This window comes from Meleagris gallopavo, chromosome 2 (genome assembly GCF_905368555.1).
Source record: "Meleagris gallopavo chromosome 2, MGAL_WU_HG_1.1, whole genome shotgun sequence".
Classification (NCBI taxonomy): domain Eukaryota; kingdom Metazoa; phylum Chordata; class Aves; order Galliformes; family Phasianidae; genus Meleagris; species Meleagris gallopavo.
Window position 1 is genome coordinate 39,238,980 of NC_139405.1, and position 23,021 is coordinate 39,262,000.

Here is a 23,021-nt window from a genome sequence, read left to right on the forward strand (position 1 = left end):
TACTCTGGTTAGTAAAAACTCTAAAAAAATCAGATTATCATTTCAAAAGAAATATCAACATGGCCTTTTGGGCAGCAATTTTACAACCACAGCCAATTACAGGAACAATAACTGTGGTGAAACTAATTTGGGGAACAAATGACAGTGTTTAAATGTCTGATCTGCAGACACAATTTGACATGATGTCTCTGTCTTTACATGAGCCAGAAGACAAATGAAATGTTTGGCTTTCAGCTTTCTTCGTTCTCAGAATACAGATGGACACCAGTGAGGTCAGTTGTAGCTATTTATTTTTCGGTTACTCAGAACTAACATTTCTATTAAAATACAGTAGCCTATATTCTCAAATCCCTCAAATACCAGCAATATATTATCCAACCTAGTGCAAGCACTCATTTGTGAATTTTTGTGAATTTTACTTTGTTTTCAATTTCCTCTTCAAAGTAGAAATGCCCAATCCTTTTCACCTCTCCTTTTCAAAGTCACAGAATCATTAAGGTTGGAAGAGGCCACTAAGATTATCTAGTCAAACTGCCGACCCATTCCCACCATGCCCACTAACCATGTCCCTCAGTGCCACATCTACACATTTCTTGGACAACTCCAGGAATGGTGACTCCATTAGCAGCTCTGTCTTTCCTTTACCTTTCTTCCAACACCCATCTTTTTCTTCAATATTACTAACAGAATATAACTTACAGAAGGCTATATACTTCTGATGTATTTATCAGTATGTGCATGTTAGCTAACTGGGAGTGGCTGGAGGCAGAGGAGTGTGATATTTATCGAATATAGCTTTATAGGTAAGCTTGTTTTGATATCACAAGACTAATTTGTCATTTAGCCTAGTGTACTGTACGTACAAGTGCAAGATGGCTACATCTGCGTGTTCTCTTACTGATACAGCACAATATGTTTCAGGAATCAGGCAAAATCTGTCTACTTCTGTGTTAACCAAGCTTCGGTTTGGTTCTGTCTTTTTTTTCTGTTGCTGTTGCCACTTATCTTTGAATACATGTTGTGTATGTAATCAACTGTCAGGAATTCCGTACTGCTAGGTCAAGCTTCAAGGCTCAGTTCTATTTTCCTATGGCCCAGGACACAACAGATGAGCAGGACTGGGAAGTTAGAATGCCAAGGACAAGATGTAAGGGGATGGGAGGGAAGGCTGCAGACGGAGGGACACAAGAGAGCGCGGCCTTGTCAAGGAGAGCTGCGAGACACTTGAAAGGTAGGGAATTGCCCTCTCCACCAGCCCGCTCTGCCCCGACGAGAACACGCTCCTCCGCCAGCAGCTCTACAGAGCGCACCGCAAAGGCGCGCCTCCTCTCGGCGGAACGCAACGAACTCCGCGCGCCTGCGCCGTGCCGAGGGAGTGGGAGCGGGGCGCGCATGCGCAGCAGCGGCCGTGACTGCCGGGGCCAGGGGCGGGGCGGGGCGAGGCGAGGTGGGGCGGCGGTGAGGGGTGTGCGCTCGGTGCTGTGGGGTTGGGAGTCTCCGCCCGGCGGCTCGCTTCTCGGGCACGGCGCGGGAGCGGAGCGAGCGAGGGAGGTTTGCTACTCGCGAAATGTCGCAGGCTGCCATGTCCGAGACCTACGGTAGGAGCCGGGGGTGGAGCCATGCGAACGGACCGTGACGGGAAGCGGGGGGCAGCGGGTGCGGCCCTGCTCAGAGCGGGAGCACGGCCCCCCGTCGGGGGAACGGAGGCCCCGAGGAGGAGGTTGGGGGTAAAGCGAGGGCTCTGTACGTGGGCAGGGCTGGCGTTGGCCCGCAGCGGTAGCCTGCGTGCCTCTTTGCCCTAACTTTGCTCGAGCCGGCTGAGCGTGCTTGGATCACCTCGGCTTTCCGCCCCTTTGCGTAGCACGGCCGGTGACATCTTGCAGAACGGCAGCGCTCTCACACGTAAAGGCTGCAAAGCCTCTGTGCCGGGGCGCTAGGGTGGGTGAGAGCAGCCTCGAACGCGGTGTGGTGTGGTGGGTGTGTTGCTTCGTCTCCTCCGTCCTCAGCAGCAGTTCTGACTTGGACGTGTGTCTCACTGCTGGGAGAGCACGGTCCTGGAAATAAATAGCTTCCGTAGGTGCAGTGCAGTGAGGTGCAATACCTCTGCTGGCTGTGAGACAGCCTGGTGTTGCCAGCAGGAGTTCTTATCAGTATGTTAACTGCTGGCTTCTGCTGCGCAAGCCTGTTTGCTTTCAGTTTCCACCAGTGGCTGTTTTTTCACAGTGGTCAATGCTTTAGTGTACAGCAAGTTTGAAGAACTGTTGGGCAAAATGAGGCAAGAGCATGAGGCAGCCCTTGAAGCGTAAGCATTGAGACCCTGCTTCTTTTTTCCATGCTTGAAACAGGTAGGCAGAAGCTGGACGAGGGGCGTGCCTTGTAGATCTAGATGAGAGTTTGGACCAACTTCTTGTAGTCTAAATTCATGTGATCAAGAGCTGTCATCATTTCTGCTATGGTTGCATTGGAATTGGTGCTTTCCAAGCAATCAAATGGATCAGCAACCGGAGAAGGTGGAAAGTACTCTAGCTGTGCTCTTTAGCCTGCTTGCTGTCGTAGCAGCATCATATAGATGATTGCATCTTTAAACAAGTACACTTCAGACATTTTTTGCATTGGTTCAGTGATGCAGAATAGTAATTGTAAGCCCAGTGTAACTATTGATACTTTCTAATTGGTTTGGTGTCCTAGAAACTATGGCCTTAACACTGATGTTTTGCAGTTGTTGTGGGTTTTCTGTTTGGTGTATTTTTCTTCCGAGTTCCAATGTTTATTCTTTTTGTACACAAGCTATAGAAATTATGAGCTGAAGTACGTGACTATCAAGATTTAAAGTAGATGGAAAAATATAAATCAAGTTATGGCATGATGTAGATGTTAACAATGTTATGCTATCTCTGACCACAGGAGTAACCAGTATCTAATTTGCAATGTCCTATTGGTATCTTGGAAAGAGGATGAGAGCAGGGCAAGCATATGAGATGCTTTCCATAACATTCTTCAGTCTCCAACTATTTTAATAGTTCCCAGAGCCAACTGTAGTTTCTTGTGAGAAATCCTCAGCAGGTTTTTCTTCAGTGAACTCGCCCAGTCTTTTCTCGAATGCAAATTTGTGTTCATGGCACCCTTTGGCAGGGAGCTCCCTATGTAAATGATCTGTTCTGTGAAGAGCCTTCTTATTGTTGTTTGAGTTCTACTTGATGGCCAGTTTTACTTAATGACCTTAGCTCTTCTGCTGGAACAGTGTGATATTTATCTCCATCTCCCCTCTTTGTGATTTCACTCATGGTTGCATAGACCTTATTGATGGAAAGATAAAATGCATTTGCATAAAACAATACAAGTTAACTTGCCTTCATTCTTGCCATTAAAAGTTTTTAGTCTTTTTAATGTTAGCTGCCATGGCTCAGCTAGGGGTTGGTATCACTTTTGATGGTTTTGACTGAGTTGCTGTGATTTTGAGGACTATGCATTACTTGTCTATTTGAAATTTTGAGACATTGCAGTCTGTTTGCTAGCTGTCAGTGCTAGCTACGTGTAAATGTTGTATTTCTCTTTTTTTTTTCTTCTTGTAACTGATGAATAACTATACATAGCACTTTTACTTAGATTCTTCTAATTATGATGATGTTTTGGCCCTGTATTTTTCAGACTGTAAACTGTATTTTTCCAAAAGCTATTTAGAAGAAACTTACTTAGGCGACCTCTTCCTTTTCAGAATGCATTTGGGTATTAGAAATATTTGGCAAGCCTTTGAGCTTTCTTAGAATTTCTTGGGAATTCCTGATGCTAGGGATGGGGGCTATTTCTTTTTTTTCTAAGAAATATTTTTCTGCTTAATGAAACTGCTTTACCATAACCAATGATTTTGCTTTACTCTCAGGATTTGAAAACTGTACTAACTTTGCTCAATTCCTTTCTTTCTGGAAGATCCTTACAAGGCTTCCTGTTTAATAGCAATATTGTAAATTACCTGCAGTAGAAGTTATAATCCAACAATTAAGGGTGCTTCTCCTTTCTCTTACTGTTGCCAGTTACCCTTAAGAAAAAAAAAAAAAGAAAGTTTTCCTAATGGGTTGAATTTCACTGTGTATTTGATTAATATTTTTGAGGCTTTGGGCTCGATGTTTTCCAGGCTCCTTGGAGTATCTTCATGTATATGAATGATCTTTGAGCATTGATCTTGTTCTAGAGCAAGGTGGGAGGTGGTTAGAAACACTGCCACGTTTTCAAGCCTTGAACCTGTTGCCCACCAATTGTAATAGTTGTAGAAATAGGGAATGAAAAGTTGTAACTGGATTAGATATGAGTATGAATTTAATTTTATCTGCAACTTTTTGCTTGCTTGACGTTGCTACTGGTGGAGCATCAAGAGCTGGAGACCTCTGGAACTTGAGTGCCAGTTTCTACAGCAGATAGTGAAATGGACTGATACGAAATGCAGTTTTTGTTCAAATTGTCATGGCTGCATCACACAACTGTTATAAATTTACTTGATTTCACTGGAAAAAAAAAAAAGTCTTCTAAGTCCAAGTTTCACCATGCAAACATCCAATGATAGTTCACTGCAAATGTATTACCAGAATTGTACTCTCTCTTCTCTGTAGTGTTGTTAGCATGGGAGTGATGACTCAGTTTGCTCTGGGAAGCAGTATTATGATAGATTGAATAATTAATAGAAATAGTGTTTGGGATGTTGTCCTTCAGTGTGTAGTTTTCCATTCTCTCCATGTTTTCAGCTCGGTTTGGAGTGGTAACATGAGTCTGACAGTACTCAGTTGAGATACAAACTGGAACAAGCTGGGATTTCTACTGTAGTACAACTACAATAGAATGATCCAATACAATCTTAAAAAAAATAAAAAAAAATCTAAAACATGCTTGTAACAGTGGAAACAAATCTAATCTCTTAATTTTCCAGTGAGTAACTCATGCTTGCTGGGATACAGTGTCTGTAGTGTATATAGATAGTTACTATGGGACATGTGCAGAGTTTGTCCTGCTTCCCAGTGCAATTTCACATTATGGTAAATATGGATTGATTTTTAAAGTGGCTTACCCTTAACTGAGAAATGCAAAACCGCCTTTTAGTTTTAAATAGTGCAATCTTTTAGCCTTATACCATCTTTGGGAAGATGGTACATTTCACTCAAATCTCTTCAGTTCCTATTTCCTCTCTTTTCTCCTTGAATATCTGCTACTGCCAGTCTGAGTCTGTCAGTCTGTGGTTGGAATGCGTAAGCTGCCCGTCCACTGAAATGTATTTCTTTTCTGTCTAGATAATTTGACTCATGATTTTCTCCCAGTCCTGCCTTCCCTGCTCCCCATATGTACTTAGCAAATGTGTTTTCATTTATCACTTTGGTCTTCAGTTTATTTCCTAGTTTCTTTTATTGCCTAGAGGGCATGGCTTTTTTGTTCATCAGGAAGAGAGCTTCCTCCTTCTAAGCAGTCTTTATGCAGATAAAGAGCCAAGTTGAGCCAAGTTTATCTGTTCTACCTGTTGATCTTAATTGCTATTGCTAGAGAAAGGAGTAAAGAGAGAGCTGTTCTCTCATTTAGAGGCAGCATATTGCCATTAGGATTGCTTCAGAGCACTCGTCCCTTATGCAGACTTCTACAAAATAAAAGATATCTGACTACCAGGAAAGTTGTTTTTGTTTTTTATGACATGAATGAAATACTGCTGATCCTTTGGAAACTAATGAATGTATGTTCTACTCTTTATCGAGGATTTGGTAGAAGACTGATTTATGAAAGAGGATATAACTTGGTCGATTTTTTTTTTTCTTTTTTTTTCCCTTGCGTATTAAGAAGAATACAGGAAACAATTTAATTCATGCTACATTTTAAAGACTGAGCTGCAGTCGTTCAGAAGCTGTTCGGTTTTTTCCCTCTGCTGGAATCGATTTCAGTCAAAGGAGGAGGTTGGATGTCCTGGGGTGGTTTCCACACCAACCATCTGGTTTTGATCTACCATGGTAGTTGAGCCAAAGCCCACAATTGTCTCCTCTTTCCTCCCGCCTCAGCCCTTTCCTCCCCCTCCACACGGCAGTTCAGCTGCTGGTGCCTCTTTGGGGTGGAGCCATGGTGTTACTGATTGCTTTTCACCTGTGCTGGGGAACAGGGATCAGTCCCATTGCTTTGCTTCATGTAACCCCTACCCAGTGTGGGACCAGGTGATGCGTGTAGCTTACTGAAGGCAGTAAGTTGATTCATTATGATGTCTTATTTTCTTAAACAGCCAAGATATGCTATCTTTAATCTCTTTATGCTTTCTCTAGTGCATGTCTTGCAGCCCTTTTTCTTTTTGGCATAATGTTTAATTTTCATTTTAAGTCCTTTTTCTGTATAAAGACATTATTTACAGGCAAAGTACTTTAACTTTTCCAGATCTTCTTAGTAGCCAGAATGATAGCAAGCATTTTTAACATTGGAATGATGTTCCTTTTCAGCTTCTCAATGAAGGAGGAACAGAGTTCATAAGAAAAACTTCTCTAGGGTGACAGCCTTAGTGGCTAACTGGAATGTTGGAGCTCAGAGCTTCTTTGTCAATTGGAGGGAGAGGAAAAAAAACACAAAACTATGAAATGAGTTAACTCCTCTGGGAGAGGAGTTCAAAAAGAAAAACAAGGACAACTAAGCAGTAGTACAAACACTAGCATATGAGTTGCATTCAGTAAAATTGGAAAGAATTAATACATGGAAGCTTTTTTTGAGTACAAAATAATGTTTCAGTTTGGGCACGCAGCTTCTTTCAGTCTGTCTCATTCAGTTTATGAGCTGTGCTAAATTTTTTTAGGTGTCCTTACAGTTGAAAGAGAAGATATGTCTTCTGAATCAAACAATGAGGAAGTTATAGAAAACGTTACCAATAATGCTTGTCGTTACCGTGCAAAATGACACCATAAGAAATACATTCTGGAATAGTAAACTGAAAAACTATTCTCTCTCTTCTTACCTGCTACGTTTCTTCATTGAGAGCATTTCTAGATTCATAACCCAGCACATCAACTCAATAAATACGGGTGTTTGTGACTTTCGGTATTGGCACATGCCTTTTCCTGTCCTTGTTTCGTGGTGATTAAATGTACACGGTATTCCACGTTTCCTGAAACATGTTGTCTGATGCTTCTGGATAAACTATTAACGTAAGCTGAACTGAGAGCCTTGTGCTCTTTTAAGCAATTTGTGTAAAGTCATTTCAAGTGATAGAAGTACGTTGTGAACGTGACTGCAGAGTGTTAATTTCCTTGCTCCACAAGTTTGCATGCTCTGAAAGGTTGCTGCTTTCCTCAGCGCAAAAAGATTTTCATTTTTATAGAAGCTTTGGCTGTTTCCATTCTATCAGTGATTAAAACAGACTTCCTTACAATTCACGTGGTTACTGTATGAAACTGCAGTTTCAAGTTTCACCTTAGAACACTTGTTTGTTTTTTTTGGCAGATGGAAGCATTTTTTGTCTACCAGGTAAGCAGATAATGAATAATCATCTATCCAAATATTTATCCGTAGAAAAGATTCCCACTTAAAGTTGCCTGGCGCAGTAGAATCTTAATATGAATTAGGAGTCTACCTGTAAAGTGCTGTGATGATATCAATTTAAAGGAATTCATATGAAATCTCCAATATCACTCTTGCCCTCAGAGCAAAATATGAAGCACTTCAGGAAAAATAGACTGCTGTTCTCAGTCTGTTCCCTGTCAGTCCCTGACAGTGACACCATTGTCTCAGAATTTCTTGCTGGCCAGCAGCCTGGCTGCACAGAATGGAGCATCTTGTTAAATGTGCTGCATAATGTGGATTGTAAAATATGCCCTTTACTCAACCACATTTAACAACCAGGGCCTAAAATGACCGAGAAATTAGAGTAGGAATAGAGTGTTGATATGATGTGTCTCCTGTTGTAGTTTGATGGTAGCTGTTAAATTGTATGAGTAGTCCATGGGGGGGGGGAGAAAGAAAGGTATATTTGATTTACTTTTTTTAGTCGTTTTTGACAGGAAATTCTGGCAACAGCATTTACCAAACATGTAGGAGAACCAGTTTTAACTGGGTTTCAAATTTATTTTTGGAAAAGCTGCAGAGACAAGACAACACTATTCTAGTTGCAGATGTCTCAGAACATTTTGCTTTTTGAGGAACTCTTTGGAAGTGATAAAACCAGTGAGATTACACACACCCACATTGGTTAAATATATAAGAAGGTGCACAAAGTAGCTCACTAGTGTTATTTGGTCCATAAAAGAGAAACTTCTTAACCAAACACTTAAGGGTTATTTATGACTTACATACATTTCATGCTAGCAGTTGAGATTTGATAGTCTGAAGGATGAAATATTCTGAGCCTCAGTGTGTTTTGCAATTGAAATGACGTAAAGGGTCCTTCTGTACAGGAGATAATAGGCAGTATTTCACAGCCTGAACCAAAATCTCTTTTCTTGGTCTCGAAAGCACAAATGGCTGAATGGAGGTGGGAAGAACGATAGGAGTTTGGAACAGAATGTCTAGAGACTGTAAATGATTATATTTGTGAGTGAAAAAAGGCAATCTCTTCTTTCAGAATAGAGTCCATTCCAAAGTCTGTTACAATGTTTGAAACAAAAAATCATGTAAAGATGATATGTAAAAATAATACTTCATCTTAAAGATAACATCTGAAGGACAACTGAAAACAAAGGATGTTGGACATTCCTAGATTCATAGCCCTCATTTTTGCTATTGAATTTTCAACAGTGGGGAAACTGCTTACCGTGAATAAGCATATAAGATACTCTTATTTTTATTTATTTAAATTTTTATAGAATCGTAGAATCTTGAGCAACCTGGTCTAGAGGGAGGTGTCCCTGCCTGTATCAGGGGGTTGTGGACCACGTGATCTTAAATGTCCCTTCCAACCCAAACCATTCTGTAATTGGTGTTCCTGCTACAGCAGGCTGATTGGACTAGATGATCTTTTGAAGTCCCTTCCAATCCCTGACATTCTGAGATTCTGTGATGCTATAATTCCTTCATAAAAGAAAATAACTGGGCAGACTTCTTTGTGCATGTTAAATTCAACTTACAAAGCCAGAGGTTCAAACAAAATTCTGGTGAAATAATGAATCAGTGCTTTGACTGAGTTGGTGTGTATTCCTCTTTTTATTCTGCCATCCCATGAACTAGTATTTACTGTAACGCATTTGAGAGCTTTGAACAGTGTTAATGAAATTAATGCTAGGTTTCTATTTTTGTTTGTATTGAAAGCTTAATCCTTGTCATTGCATGCTTATCTGTTGTCTTCTGGAGACCTACTGTGTTTATAATAGAAATGATGCAGTAATGTTGTAAAGATGACTGTAAAAGAATGCTGTTGGTAGTAAAATAAATAGTTGGAAAAGTAATTGTAAACATTATTATAGTTTATCAGTGCAAATCTTTGATAAGACGAGGAAGCTTTCTTCGGTCTTTAGCAAAACTGGAAAGGTAGTATCAAAGCAGTGTCTGCAACAAGACAAAAGAGATTTTGAGTATTGGCATCACTAAATGAATGCTGATGTAAATGGCACCTAAGTAGGTGAAGTGCCAGAAGTAACTTCCTTAATTTGCCATAAGGAAGAAACACAAAAGCAGAGATTCCAGAATAAAAAAAACCTTGCCGGTAAATTTGTAGAAAACACATTCCACTTTTTTCAGATTATACAAGTATTAAAAGGTCTGTTGGGTTTTGTTTGTTTGAATTGATGTTGTTATAGAGGGCATTTGTACTGACTGTAGCTAATAGCTTATTTACCCATAAAGTGGGTTGCTGGTAGAAAAGTCAGCCAGATGCCTTCTGATTCCATCATTTTCATCTCCTGTTGTCATTCTTGTATCCCCATAAACAAGTAACACTCTTTGCTCTCACTTTCTAACATCACTAAAAGTTAGCAATTTTTTTTTTTTAATCTTCAGATTTCCTGTTTAAGTTCTTGGTGATAGGAAATGCTGGGACTGGAAAATCCTGTTTACTACACCAATTTATTGAAAAGAAATGTAAGTATATGTGAGCGCAGCAAGGGTTCCCTAAAGAGTTATCTTCCTCAGCCAAACTGTAATTCTCTTGAGAAACAGCTCTGAGATTATGGTGTATAATCAAGAAACTTATTGCTGAGAATATGTGCAGTAGTGTCTTAACATTAAAAAAGAAACATATTTTGCATATTCATGGAAAAGACTGGCATTTTGTGCTCTGCTTTTCTTTCTATTTTAATTGCCATGCAGTATTAGAAAACAAAATTGCAGAAAATGTTGTCTTTCCATTCGTTAGTGGGAGCCATATAACTTGATTAAGGCAGGCCATTCTAGTAATAATTTTTAATTCAATGGGATGTTCAAAACTTGTAAGAAATCTTTTTTTCTGCATGATGGCAATAGCTGCGCTGATTTTGTTTGTTCAGGTAGTTTGTAATTTGAACACCGGGAAATTTTTATCACACCTAAGTTGGATTTAATGCAAACTACTTATTCACCCCAAATATTTTTCCAAATAATAAATGTTTTTTCTTTTCTTTTTTTTTCTTTGTTTAGTTAAAGATGATTCGAATCATACCATAGGAGTGGAATTTGGTTCAAAGATCATAAATGTTGGTGGCAAATATGTGAAATTGCAGATATGGGATACAGCAGGACAAGAGAGATTCAGGTACCCTTTTCAGCTATTTTATTAAATGTTGTTTCTTGTTAAATCATTACTTTGGATGTTGGGTATTATCTATTCCTGCTTAAATGCGGGCATGTATCAAATTTGGCAAAGAAGTTATGTGTTTGAGTATATTTGCTACCAAATATGATCTCTCAGAGGTATTTTTATTGGTTTGGGAGGGTCTGTTTTGCTTATTTACAGAGTGTAGAGAGCTACCAGTGGTTAACAAAGGTGAGTGCAGTGGTAAAAGTCTGGGGAATGGACTGCAATCCAAATACTTGTCCTCTAACAGGCAAAGCCAAGCAGTGATACGCAGTAAGGTGTCTCCAGTCTGTTGGCTATATACCCTGAGATTGTGAGGAGCTTGTTCTGGAGGCTCATGAAAACGATGTTCCTTTAAGTTGAATGCATTTACAGATGTGCAGACTCTTTTCTCCAGGTGCTTTTTATAATCTATGTGAGCCTTTTCTTTTTAAGACTGATCAAACTTAGCATACTTAGTAATCTGTTTTTAATTCATCCTCTACCTTTTGAAGAATGCTTTGCATTCTTTGCCTCCTTTTTAAGGGGTCTTAAGTTGTTCAATGGCATTTACTTCACTCACCCTTTACTGCTGAAAGATGAAACATAAGTTAACTGTGGCATGAAAGCTGAGCAATTACCACCACCATCTCCAGTTCTGTGTTAGGCCATATTTTAAATGTATCTTCAGCAGGACGTGGATCAGAATAGACTTTCAGAAATCATTGTATGACTGCATTCCTTGAAAACTTGTCATCTGTCAAAAGCCTAGTTACAAGTTTTTGCTGCTGCATTACGATTAAAATCACTTTTTTCTTCTTATTTAAAAAATATATATAATTGCTTATATAATACAGTAGATACATAAAACCTAGACTTTAAACAACATATACAGCAAAAATGTATATCTATCTGTCAATTATATTTCAGGTCTGTAACAAGAAGTTACTATAGAGGTGCTGCAGGTGCTTTACTTGTCTATGATATAACCAGGTAAGAAAACTAGCCCCTCTTTGGTTTATTGGCTGTCAGAAGCAATTAATGAATAACTGGATTCCCTTCCGTGTATCTAATCCTCTGAGAGAGAATAGACAAAAAGAAAAGAAATACAAAAAGTATTGCTGTTTTAGTGCATATCTAAACCTTGGAACTTGCTTACATGAAATATTATTTTAAACTGAGACAGGAGGTTTAGGTTAGATATTAAGAGGAAGTTTTTCACACAGAGGGTGGTAACTCACTGGAACAGGTTGCCCAGGGAGGCTGTGGATGCCCCATCCCTGGAGGCCTTTAAAGCCAGGTTGGATGTGGCTCTGGACAGCCTGGTCTGGTGGCTGATGACCCCACATATAGTAGGGGGGTTGAAACTGGATGATCTTTGTGGTCCTTTTCAACCCAGGCCGTTCTGTGATTCTATGATTATGAAAGCCATAAATGTACAAAGGCTCAGGGGGTTAGAAATATGTAGGAATTGGCCCACCAATAAAAGTAATCATGCTGGACTATGTGCAGCCAGTGGCTCAGGAAGTCTGTAAGCAGCAGCTGTTAGGAACTGAATAAACTGAGAAAAGATCACTGTGCGTGTCTTGTTATTGTGTTTTTGATATATATTTTGCATTCATGGTTTTCCAAAGAGATTAATAAACCTCTGAACTGGTCTGTATTTCTCAGTTTCGTGAAAAAACAATCTGACACTGGTGGTATGCAACAGAAATTTAGAGCAGACTTAATCCACTTGTAATGTAGCCACTTGTAAGGTAGTATGCTTCTGTGGAAACTGCTGGTGTAACAGGTTATCATCTGGAGAAGCTAGCTTTACCCATGTGTTCTTTAACTATAGCTCAAAAATATTTTAATCTCATTTGTTTGTTGTGGGTTTTTTGTTTGTTTTAATGTTGTAGGCAGCCTGTAGAATACCATTGCACACTTCTGCATTTTTTTTTTTTTCTGGCCATGGTAGACTAGTGCTTGTCAGATAAGCTTTGTGTTGGTTAATGATGACTTGCTGTATGTATTGCTTTTTTTTCCTGAGTGTACTGTTGTACTGTTTTCCCTTGAGCACTCTTCAAAATCAGTGTTCTGTGCTTAAGGTCAGCTGGACTCATTTGTCAGTCAGTCTTCTTGATGGTTTTAGCTTTGCCCGCCACTATAATGACTACTGATGTGAGCAGGATAAATGCCTTTGGTTTTGGTTTTAATACAAATGTGATACTTCAGGCCCACAGTTCTCCATTAGCGTAGTTAATTCTTATAATACCGTCTGGAACTTATTTATTGAATTGCATATTAATAACTCATCGCTATTCCTAAATTTCATGCACAGAAGGCTGAAACTAGATTAGCGCTTCAAATTTTAGCTTTTCACATTAACAAAGTATCTTCTTGTTTATTTTCATGACTTCCAATCTGTGGGCTTTTTGCATTAATAAGGAGTGAGCTACTACTTCTCAAAGGCTACGTGTAGCCAAATGCTGACGTATCATGAGCTATATGTGTGTTTAATCATCCGTTCCCCTTTTGTCTGGGACTGCCACTCCAAAACATCTTAGTGACACTTCAGAAGAGATCTCAAAGTTCTTTGGAGCTGCAACCAGGATTTCATGTGTTTCAGCTCATGAGTCCTGCTGTCTAGATGATAATTTATTAATCAGAATGACTATCTAATGAAAGGTATTAAGGCAGTGGTGGAGCAGAACATTCATAAACGCTATGAGAAGTGAACTGAGAGGTACTGCTTTCTATAGGCTCTAGCAGCAGACTACACAGTGTTTCTTGACTTCAGAGAGAGAAGCTGCTGAAAAGAAATTGTCTGGGTTTGGTTGTGATTGATTTGATTTTGCTTTTTAAGAACTTTACACTTCTTGTTTCTTGAAGGAACTTGATACTCTCCCCAGTTCGTTGCTGGTGTAATTGAGGTGTGTAGATGACTTGCCTGACTAGTACAGTCTTGTGGCTCGGCGATATGTAAATGTGCCTTCAGAAGTTTTAGTTCAGTGATCTGCTTGCTAGAAATGAGTGTTTTCTAACATGTTTTTTTTCATCGCAGCCGAGAAACCTACAATGCTCTCACTAATTGGCTGACGGACGCAAGAATGTTAGCGAGTCAAAATATTGTGATAATACTGTGTGGAAACAAAAAAGATCTTGATGCAGATCGTGAAGTAACCTTTCTAGAAGCATCCCGGTTTGCACAAGAAAATGGTAAGTAGTAAAAAAAATAAACAAATAAAAAAATCTTCATGTAATGTTGAAAGATGTTTAGTACTTAGAACAGTCTTTTTTTGTTTGGGGGGTTGTTTTTTTTGCTACTAGGGAATACTTTGATGGTCCACTGTATCTGTTCTCTTTTCTGAGAGAGACATGAGGACAGTGCCTGTAATAAGAACTGCATGTACTATTTGTCCTGCTATTGATGATTCTCCCAGAGCTGCTACTTAAAGAATATCTTCTATGTGGTGTCATATTCTTTAGAGCATGTAATATGACTTTTCTTTTTACCTTGCAACTGAGGAGCTGGAGAGAAAAATTCAGAGTAAGGTTTCCTGGTTTTTAGCATCTTGCAGGCTTTCTAGATTATAGACAAGATGGAATGGGGTTGGCTGCAGTTGAAAGCAGTACATTTGACTTGTGGTAAACAAAGTTCAATATATGGTGTGGATCCAGAAGACTGATCTGTAGCGTCCAAAATTTTCAGTCTGTGGAAGCATGTTTCTGTAGCAGCTGAAGCCAGTCTAACCTTTGTACTGCAGTCCTAGTATCAGTAAAGTCTCTTTTTAGTTTTATAAATTGATTATTGGGTCTTTTCTACCATGTATTTTACTGCTATTGCTGGCTTTCGTCTTGCATATAGCTTTCTGTTAACAGGAACCAATATGAAGTACTTTGTTTTCATGTGCATGTGCATTTTGCATGTGCAGCCCAGGTAATTGTGTTTAGAGTCTTCGTTTTTACATTTCTGAAGTTTTAGAGGAAGTTTTTGTGTGTCTAGAAGTTTTTCCTTCATAAAATAACTGTTTCAGGACCATGCTATTGGAGGATAGCTCTCAACAAGTCTAAGAAAAAACGTTTCTATTAATTTTCATGCTTGAATTGCTGTATCAGATATTCCAGGCTTGCTTTGAGATTGTTTTTTCTGGTGTCCAATGCAGAGCTGATGTTCTTGGAAACAAGTGCACTAACGGGGGAAAATGTTGAGGAGGCCTTTGTACAGTGTGCAAGAAAAATACTCAATAAAATTGAATCAGGTAAACAGAAATTAATATTACTTTCATCTTTTTTTTCCTAAAAACTTAAAGTATGTGTTTAAGTATCAACATCTAAAGTTATTTAGTTGTGGTAATATAATCCATTTGTTTTATAGCTGTATGTTTTAACAGGAATGAACAGTAAGGTAAGGTCTAATAAGGGGGGAGAGGTAGATTGTGGATGTACAGCATTTACCTTAATAGTGAGCTCAGCATGTAGGTTGCATGTTCTGTGGATTATGTGCATACAACCGTGAAGCCTGACATTAGACAGCTTTAGCAAAGCAAAAGAAGAACATGGTATAAGGGCGTAACTTTTAATTCTGCTTCTCATATACTGCAGGCAATATGACCAAGAGAATTTGAACACTTAACACAAAATACCAGGGATGTTTCCTAGCAACTGTGTTTCTCTGATGTGACCTTCCTGGCCTCAGTAGAAGTCATTTTTCTTCCTGCAGATCTAGAAATATGCCAGAAATTTCTCAATGCAAGTGGGCAAGCTTTTGTCAGAAATAGGCTCCGATGTGTTATGTGTCACTAGAGCTAATGTGTTATTCTGATTTTTCATTTTTTTTTTAAATTTGTTTGATATCTTACTCATTTTGAATGCCAAACAACAAAAAAAAATAGTAGTATAATATTTTCATAGAAATTTCCTCATTACTGCATCAAAATCAGTGCCAAACAGCCTCCTTCATTTTAAGCAAAACAAACAATAAAAAAAACCAACAAAATAAAAAAAGAAAAGCAAAACCAAAGACAACAACAAAAAGCAGCATTTGGCTAGTTAGTATTCCCATAACTGATCTAAAGAGGCATTACCATAACAGAAGTAAGTCCTGCTTTCTGTTATCTGCTTGGCCTGTCCCTTCTATCAGCAGTCATGCACTGAGTCATGAAAAAAATTGAGTCTGGAAAGAACTACTGAAGGTCTCTGATCCAGCCCCCTGTTTTAGATTCAGCTTCAGCGTGAAAGCAGGTTGCCCACAGCATATTGAGGCACACTGTGAGATGCTCTGAGAGTGGAGGTTCCACAGCCCCTTTGGACAATGTGTCTCAATGCTGACTGAAGTGTACAGTGACATTTTCATCTCCCTTGTGTGTTCAGAAATTCCACTCGTGCAGGCTGTGTTCCTTAGCTCTCCTCCTTTTATTATTTCTGTATGCAGTCTGGTTCTAGTCTTTACATCCGTAAGACCATGCAGTCATAGATATACATTCCCTCTTAGCCTTCTCTCTTCCAGGCTAAGCAAACACAGCTCCCTTAGCTTCTTTTTGAACATACTGAGCTTCAGCCTGCAATTGCCACAGCAGTCTTTTCCTGGACTCTCTCCAGTTCATCCTTTGTTACTGGGGAATGCAAAACTGAACACAGGGTTTTAGATGTTCTGGATGATTCTGTGTGGATTTGAACGTGCCAGGTAGAGCAAAATAATCACTTCCATCAGCCTTCTGGCCACAGTCATGCTGTTACAGCCCTGTGCGTTATTTACTCTTTGTCACAAGCGTGTACAGTGTCTCATGGTCACTTTGTCTGTTAAGATCCCTGCTTCTTTTTTTGCAGAATTGCTACCTAAGTAGTTGGTCTCCAGCCTGTACCTGTGCTTGGTCTTGTTTTGTCACAGATAAAAGGCTCTGTGTGTGTAGTTGTTGAATTCCACAAGATTCCTGCTGTCCTGCTCCTCCAGCTCATTCATGGTATTTTCTGAATAGTAGCCCTACCCTCAAGCTGGTGTCACGCTCACCATGGTGTCATCTCCTCACTCACAGGGGGAGTAGATATATGCAGTGAACCTGAAGAACTGATCTGAATTATTCAGGGGTATTTTTTATTTTAACTAGTTGTTTCTAATTTTGGCCAGCTCTCCATGGATCTGTAAGGAAATTTCTGAAGGCACAGGGTGTGGAGTAAACCAGTTACAGCAGTAGACAGCAAAAGCAGGGAAGGCTGAAGCCATTTCTTCTTGGGCAGTGCTTTGTGGACTCTGAGATTGATCCATTTTTCTTTGGCTTGGTGTATTTACAGTGCTTCTTTCCTTACATAGTAGAATCTGAAAGCGTATGTCTCTTAACATGAAACAGTATTTGCAGAACACGTTTTAGTCATTTCCTTTTTAAGAAGTAGTTAGTGGAAAAGCACTTACTGTTGCAGCCTAGCTCAGCAATGAGCCGCTTCATCATTATCATGAAGGACCCACAGCTGAAATTACAGGATAAAATGGTACAGTTTTGGAGTTGCCTAAAAATAAACAGAATTGCAATAGATCTCTCCATAATCAGAGCAGAGTGTCATTACATATTTGTTTCTGATATTGTCATTTAAATTGGAATGTATTATTTGTAAGTAATCTATCTCCTGTGACCATTTTGTTTCTTTTCAGGAGAATTAGATCCAGAAAGAATGGGCTCGGGTATTCAGTATGGAGATGCTGCCTTGAGACAGCTGAGATCACCACGAAGAGCACAGGCACAAAGTGCTCAGGAATGTGGATGTTAAAGAAGCAAAACACAAAATCCAAAATACTCACTTTAGATACAGAAAGTAAGATTACAGAAATCTTTGAGTGTTTCCTAAGTTAACCATACTTGAGAAATATGCCATATCAAGTGCTTGGCTTTTTCACAACCTGCAAAGCACTGTGGAATCTAGTGAAATAATGCACAGTAGAATTAATTTCTTTGTTGTTTGTTTTTGTACTTCTACTGTCTGTCCATCAAAGCACAAACAGTGCTTCTGCTGAAGCACTGATGAATTTTTGCTGGGTAATACTGTGGATAACACTTTGGAATTCTGTATCTCTGAAATGCATTAGAGTTTAAATAGTTACCTAATGCACTATAGGGAAAAATGGATCATTTCCATAGTATAATGAACAAGTGTTACTAGAAACAAGAATTTATAAAGTGTAGGGGGCACTATCTTGTCCAAAACTCTTATATAGCACTTTTTTTTTTTTTTTAATGTTTAAACATTGAGACTGGAAAATGAAATACTGGATTTCAGACTTCCACTGACATCTGGGCCTAAAACCAGCCCAGAATGATTCTGATTCCTGTGTACCTCAAGCAGAAATATCAACTGCAGAACAGCAATATTTGCTGCTTAGGCAGTGTTAGTATCTACAGCATCTCTTCTTGGGCTACTGCAGCTTATGGACTAGGTGTAGTGTCCTAAAGATGCTGAACAAAGGAAAGAAATAATCCATTCCTCACTTCAGCATAATAGGGGAAGAGGGCTGAAAGTTGTAAAGCCTGATCCCAGAAAGAGCTTGATGGTTAGCCTTTCTTATAAAGAGTTGTCTTAGATATGTTTCAATATTCGGGGATATTATTAAGGGCTGTTAGGACAGCCCTGCCCCCCTCAGTCACTAAGGAAGGTAATTAAGAAATTGTTGTGTAATTAAGTTATTCTAACATCATTCAGTCTTACTTTCCTAACTTGAGGGCTGCAGTATCAAATGAAACTATTACTGGAAGTATAGTTACTACATATTTCTTTCCTGTTTCATTTTTATCAGTTTGGACGGTGTCCACCAGCATTATTCAAACTGCCAGCAGAAGCTTTACAGAATGTTAAATAAAGCAGCATTAAATTATATGTTCTCATATTTTGTTCTCTGTTCCAAGAGCTTAGCTCCCAATTAAATCTCAGAATTTTAAATAATGCATAAGAATCCTTGAACTGCTTTCCTCCCTTTTTTTTTTTCTCCCCATACAGCAGCTTTCTTCAACTGAGAAACTGCTATAAAAGGGCGTTCATTTAGTCCAATTATATATGGCTCTACAGCTGTCTACTGATTTTTATTTCAGCAGTTGAGTTTCCAAGATTGATCAGATGTAAATAAACAATGGAGTTCTTGTGTATTTTTCAGCTGTCCATACAAATGGTGTTTGAAGAAATAAAGCTTGAAAGCTGTGCAGTTTTGAAAACCATCTTTCCTCTGTGTACAGCCAGAGCAGACCACTGCTGACAGGGAGGTGCATCGTGTGGTGTGGAGCAGGAATGTTCATGTGGCACAAGCCTGTAAAGCGAACCTGCTAACTCAGTGGGAAGTGTTACAGTGATACCTGTATGTAAACGTTTTCCATTTCCTATTTTTATTTCACCTTTAGTTGAAAGCGTTACTATATACTGTAAATAATGTAACAGTAAATTTACAAAGCATGATATATATATATATATATATATATGATGATAGAACATTGCACTACAACTGTTTAATATTTTATTTTTTTATTGTAGAAACTAAAAGTTAACTGAAGTAGGCTTTGTTATGTTTGTTACATAATAGTTTATGCCATGAATTATAAAACCACTGGCGGTGTCAGTGAGGGATGGTGGTTTTTCTCCCCCCCCTACTTCCCCCATTTCTTTTGCCACGTTCTGACTGGTTCTCAATATGGGGTTAGTTTTGGTTGCTTGGTTTGGGTAATACATGAAGTTGGAAAAGACGTTTTTATTGAAGTTCACCTGTTTTATTACAATTCTTATATATCATCTTTTGAAGCTCTTTTATCAAACTTTAAAAGTTCAGGAAAACATTTTAATCTCTCAAATGGCTGTTAACTGATGTGGATTTCAGAATTTTTGTTTTCTTGGTTCTGATGTTTTGTATAGCACTGGTGTCATGAAGATAGTATTTATATGTGAACAGAATTGTGCATCTTCTGTGTGTTTCGTAATTCTAGTGTTGGGCATGGGCTTCTGGAAACCTGTCACAGTAGGAGTTTTATTAACCTCTGAATGCTAACTAAGCAATCACCGTAGAAAAAATGATTTCTGCTGAAGCATACCTTGTGAGGTACAAACCGAACCCAGGTTGATTCTTCTAAAGTAACCCGAATGTATGATTTAGAATACTGGTATCTTAATCATTTATAAAATACAATTAAGAACTTGGATGGTGAAGTTAGACTTCAAAATCAGGAACTGAAGAGTCTGTCTTGCTGGAGCCCTACCTTTTGAACTTCTGGGGAAAATATGGTATGTAACACTGTCAACATTGCTTCCAGGAGACTCATATAAGGGAAGAAAGAAATAAATGCTGCTGATGTAGTTCATTCTTCCTATGAAACTCATCGGGGAAACATCAGCCTTAGTGCTGACTTCATTTCTCATTCAAGCAATTAATACTTCCCTTCTGCCTTCTTATATGGCAAGAAGGAGGTATGGGGTGAGGGGGTAGGAGCTCTGTTGTCATTGCTCAGCTGGAGACAGAATAGACTGGCAGAGGGCTTAAGTGTGAGGACAGAAGCAGTATGTATCACTTTTACAACATCATGACAACTGATCAGGTAAGAGAGACGGCTTTCATGTTGTCAGATAAGGAGCTGTGGGAAGTGTTGCTGGAGGTATCTGAACTAAAACTGTTGCCACAAGGGAAATGATAGTTCACTTGTATGGATATAAATTGCTAGTGATGTTTTTACTTAGTTCCTTATGTAATTAGAAATTGGAAGTCTTTTTGGAAATGCAAGTGAACACAGAAAATAGTTTATCTCATCAGAACACAGTATGAAAATTCCAAGGAAAAACATGCTTTATTTTCTATATATGAATATTTTTTATTTAAGGAATACTTGTCAGGTGCATATTTAAAAACTAAATCAGAAAACTGAACTGCTGCTGTGATTCAGAGGGCAGTTAAAGCACACAAGCAAACCAAGGATGCTACAGAGACGGCAGTATTCCATCTTTCATAGAATTAGAATTGTGTGGAAAAAATAATTGTCCTGACATTTTTGTTTCAAATGGCTGTTTGTCTTAAAACTATATACATTGGCCATCTCTGAAATAAAAATACAAAATAATTAAATTAACCCTAGACTCTTCCAGTACACAGTAAGTTTTTAAAAGACTGTAGAGTCCAAAGTCTTGTTACAGCTCTTGGCTGTGTCCTGTGTTACTTAGGATTTAGATTTGTTGCATAACTAATAATAATTCTTCCTAAGGCATACTCTCTCACTGATAAAATTCAATTTTTTTTTTTGAGGCATCTTAATTCTGCATTTACAGGAACATAAAAGAAAGAACTCCAAATAGACCTTACCTGTCAGCCATAACAACTTAATTTGGCTTCCACTAATCCAAAACCAGATGGAGGTACCAAAAGCAGTCCCTTGAAGTAGAGGTTGGATGCAGTTAGCTCCTCTACCAGTGCAAATGGCCTGTTGTTCAACTGTTTTGCATTTTTGCCAGAGTTCTGGATGATGGCAGAGTGAAGGGGAATGTGTCAGTTCTGAAACACCAAACCACTACTGAAATGCTGGAAAAAATAACAGAGGAATCCATTTCCCCTTCATCTAATCAGATTTCTTGGTACACTGATAAAGTGAAAGCTGAGCACTGACCAGTTGTGACATAGCACAAAGCTGAAGGTCTCCCCCTCTGCCACTTAAAATGGTTGAGGGGGGGTTGGCACTTGATTAAAACTTACTTTTATTATTATGCTAGCAGTTTGAAGAATAAGAGGAGTTATTTAGTTCTGTTGCTTCCAAATAGGCCACTAATGAAAGAAATGTAGGGACTTTGAAGTGTGGTTGGTTTTTCCTGACTTTTTTAAAAATACATTTTCTATTTCTTTTTTCCTTTATATACAAATTGGACCTCTGTTTTATACTGGTTCACATGTGCACAAGTTCTCTGGTTAAGCAGCAGTAAGCAGTTTCATTGTTTGGTAACAACTTGTCTTATGCTGTCTCCTTCCCAGGAGGAAGGAAAAAATACTTGCCTTATAATCAGAGTTAACATGTTTTTACTATTTCTATAAATATATGTTCCTACTATCTTAGTGCAACTTAACCAGATTTATGTTTTTGTAGTCTTGCATCCCCATGCTGCATCTCACTGACATTTTAAAAAGATACCTTCTAAAATGGCAACTCCAGAAGGCAATATTCTGGGAAGCAATACTATAAGCAACAGTGTTTACTAGTTTTCCTGAGTATTTGTTTCTAAAAATAAATGTTATGCCCATAACAGCTGTGGAATCAATTTCAAGCTTTAACAAACCTAGCTCATGAAAATATTAAGTGATAAATATGTTAAACTGCAGATGACTTTTAATGCAAAATTAACTTACCAAAGCAAAATGGCTTAATTTTATGTGAACTAATCCCAGGCAGCCACATCCTAGGATTTACTGAATGTAGAGCTTCAACTCTTCCAGTCCTTTAGAAGATCTAAATGTCTTATTAAAATCTGTTTTGCCTTTCAGTGAGGCTACTGGCTTATATTACATTTCATGCTTGTATCTAACAAGAAATAAAGAATCTTTCTTGATTTTTCTAGGGTGGTACAGAATATTCTATTTATTTGTACTGCAGTTACATGCTAAATGAAGTCCCCAAGACAAACTGTTAGATAGTCAGGAAAAGAATATTTCAGACAAATTTATAGTGGAGTTGGTGTTTGGCTGGAAAAGTATGAGCAGGTAGGAGACTGGAGCACTGCTGCAGTGCATTTCACAGCAACAGAGAGCAAGGCCGTCACTGTCCCTGCTGGCAGCAGCTTCCCCTGGGCCTCCCACTGCACAGGAAGGCCCCCACCCTGGCACCCTGCTGCTTCCACCCCATTTTAGAGAGAAGCAACTGCAAGGTCTGTTTTCAGTAGGGAATCTCCTTCACTATAGCACATCCTGAAAGAGGTCAGGGCTATGAAGCTACATGCAGTTACCTGGTACTTAGCTTCCTTGTCTGTCTTCCTGTTTGAGATCACTTCAGTGATGTGTCTAGAGCTCCTGGAATATCTTGGTTCAGAATTGAGAACTGCTTTTTTAAAAGCTATGAGAAGAGCAAATACAGGATTCAAGTTGTATAAACATCTTAGAACTTTTCCACACTAACAGGCAACTCGAGAGCACAGTTGACCCCTGTAAGGAAAAGGTATTAAGAATTTGAGCATGACAAAAAGGCAAATACAAATTCAGCTCTCAGATTGACATACTTATAAAGAATGGTGTTGGGTAAAGGGTTGCATTAGTTACTTTTCTCATTTACTCTTTGAAAGGGGGAGGACATAGAAACAGAAACCCTAGTTTCTGCAGAGTCTGTAAGAACCCTGTAACAGAAAAGCTGAGAGCCAAAAAATAATG

General features: G+C 38.8%; 1 protein-coding gene across 4 annotated transcripts; it reads left to right on the forward strand.

Annotated features, from left to right (window-relative positions):
• The first annotated feature begins 1,430 nt into the window (after nucleotides 1-1,430).
• Nucleotides 1,431-22,218, forward strand: RAB4A (RAB4A, member RAS oncogene family). 4 transcript variants are annotated; one of them, XM_010707014.4, is made up of 9 exons: nucleotides 1,431-1,598; nucleotides 7,444-7,467; nucleotides 9,931-10,011; nucleotides 10,546-10,660; nucleotides 11,612-11,674; nucleotides 13,728-13,882; nucleotides 14,830-14,925; nucleotides 17,310-17,470; nucleotides 18,801-22,218. In XM_010707014.4, exons 1-8 carry the CDS (start codon nucleotides 1,568-1,570, stop codon nucleotides 17,423-17,425), a joined length of 681 nt encoding a protein of 226 aa, XP_010705316.1. In that variant the 5' UTR covers nucleotides 1,431-1,567; the 3' UTR covers nucleotides 17,426-17,470; nucleotides 18,801-22,218. The 4 variants fall into 4 exon arrangements, with proteins under 4 accessions (XP_010705316.1, XP_019468373.1, XP_010705317.1 ...); XM_019612828.3 differs by having other exon boundaries at nucleotides 18,880-22,218; XM_010707015.4 differs by lacking the exon at nucleotides 7,444-7,467.
• The last annotated feature ends 803 nt before the right edge of the window (nucleotides 22,219-23,021 follow it).

What these genes read in the sequence shown, in the direction of transcription:
- RAB4A (XM_010707014.4), top strand. Translation starts at nt 1,568, where the DNA reads ATGTCGCAGGCTGCCATGTCCGAGACCTACG. An exon ending in CTTGTCTATGATATAACCAG is followed by an intron (nt 11,675 to 13,727) that starts GTAAGAAAACTA and finishes TTTTCATCGCAG; the next exon opens with CCGAGAAACCTACAATGCTC. An exon ending in CCGGTTTGCACAAGAAAATG is followed by an intron (nt 13,883 to 14,829) that starts GTAAGTAGTAAA and finishes TGTCCAATGCAG; the next exon opens with AGCTGATGTTCTTGGAAACA.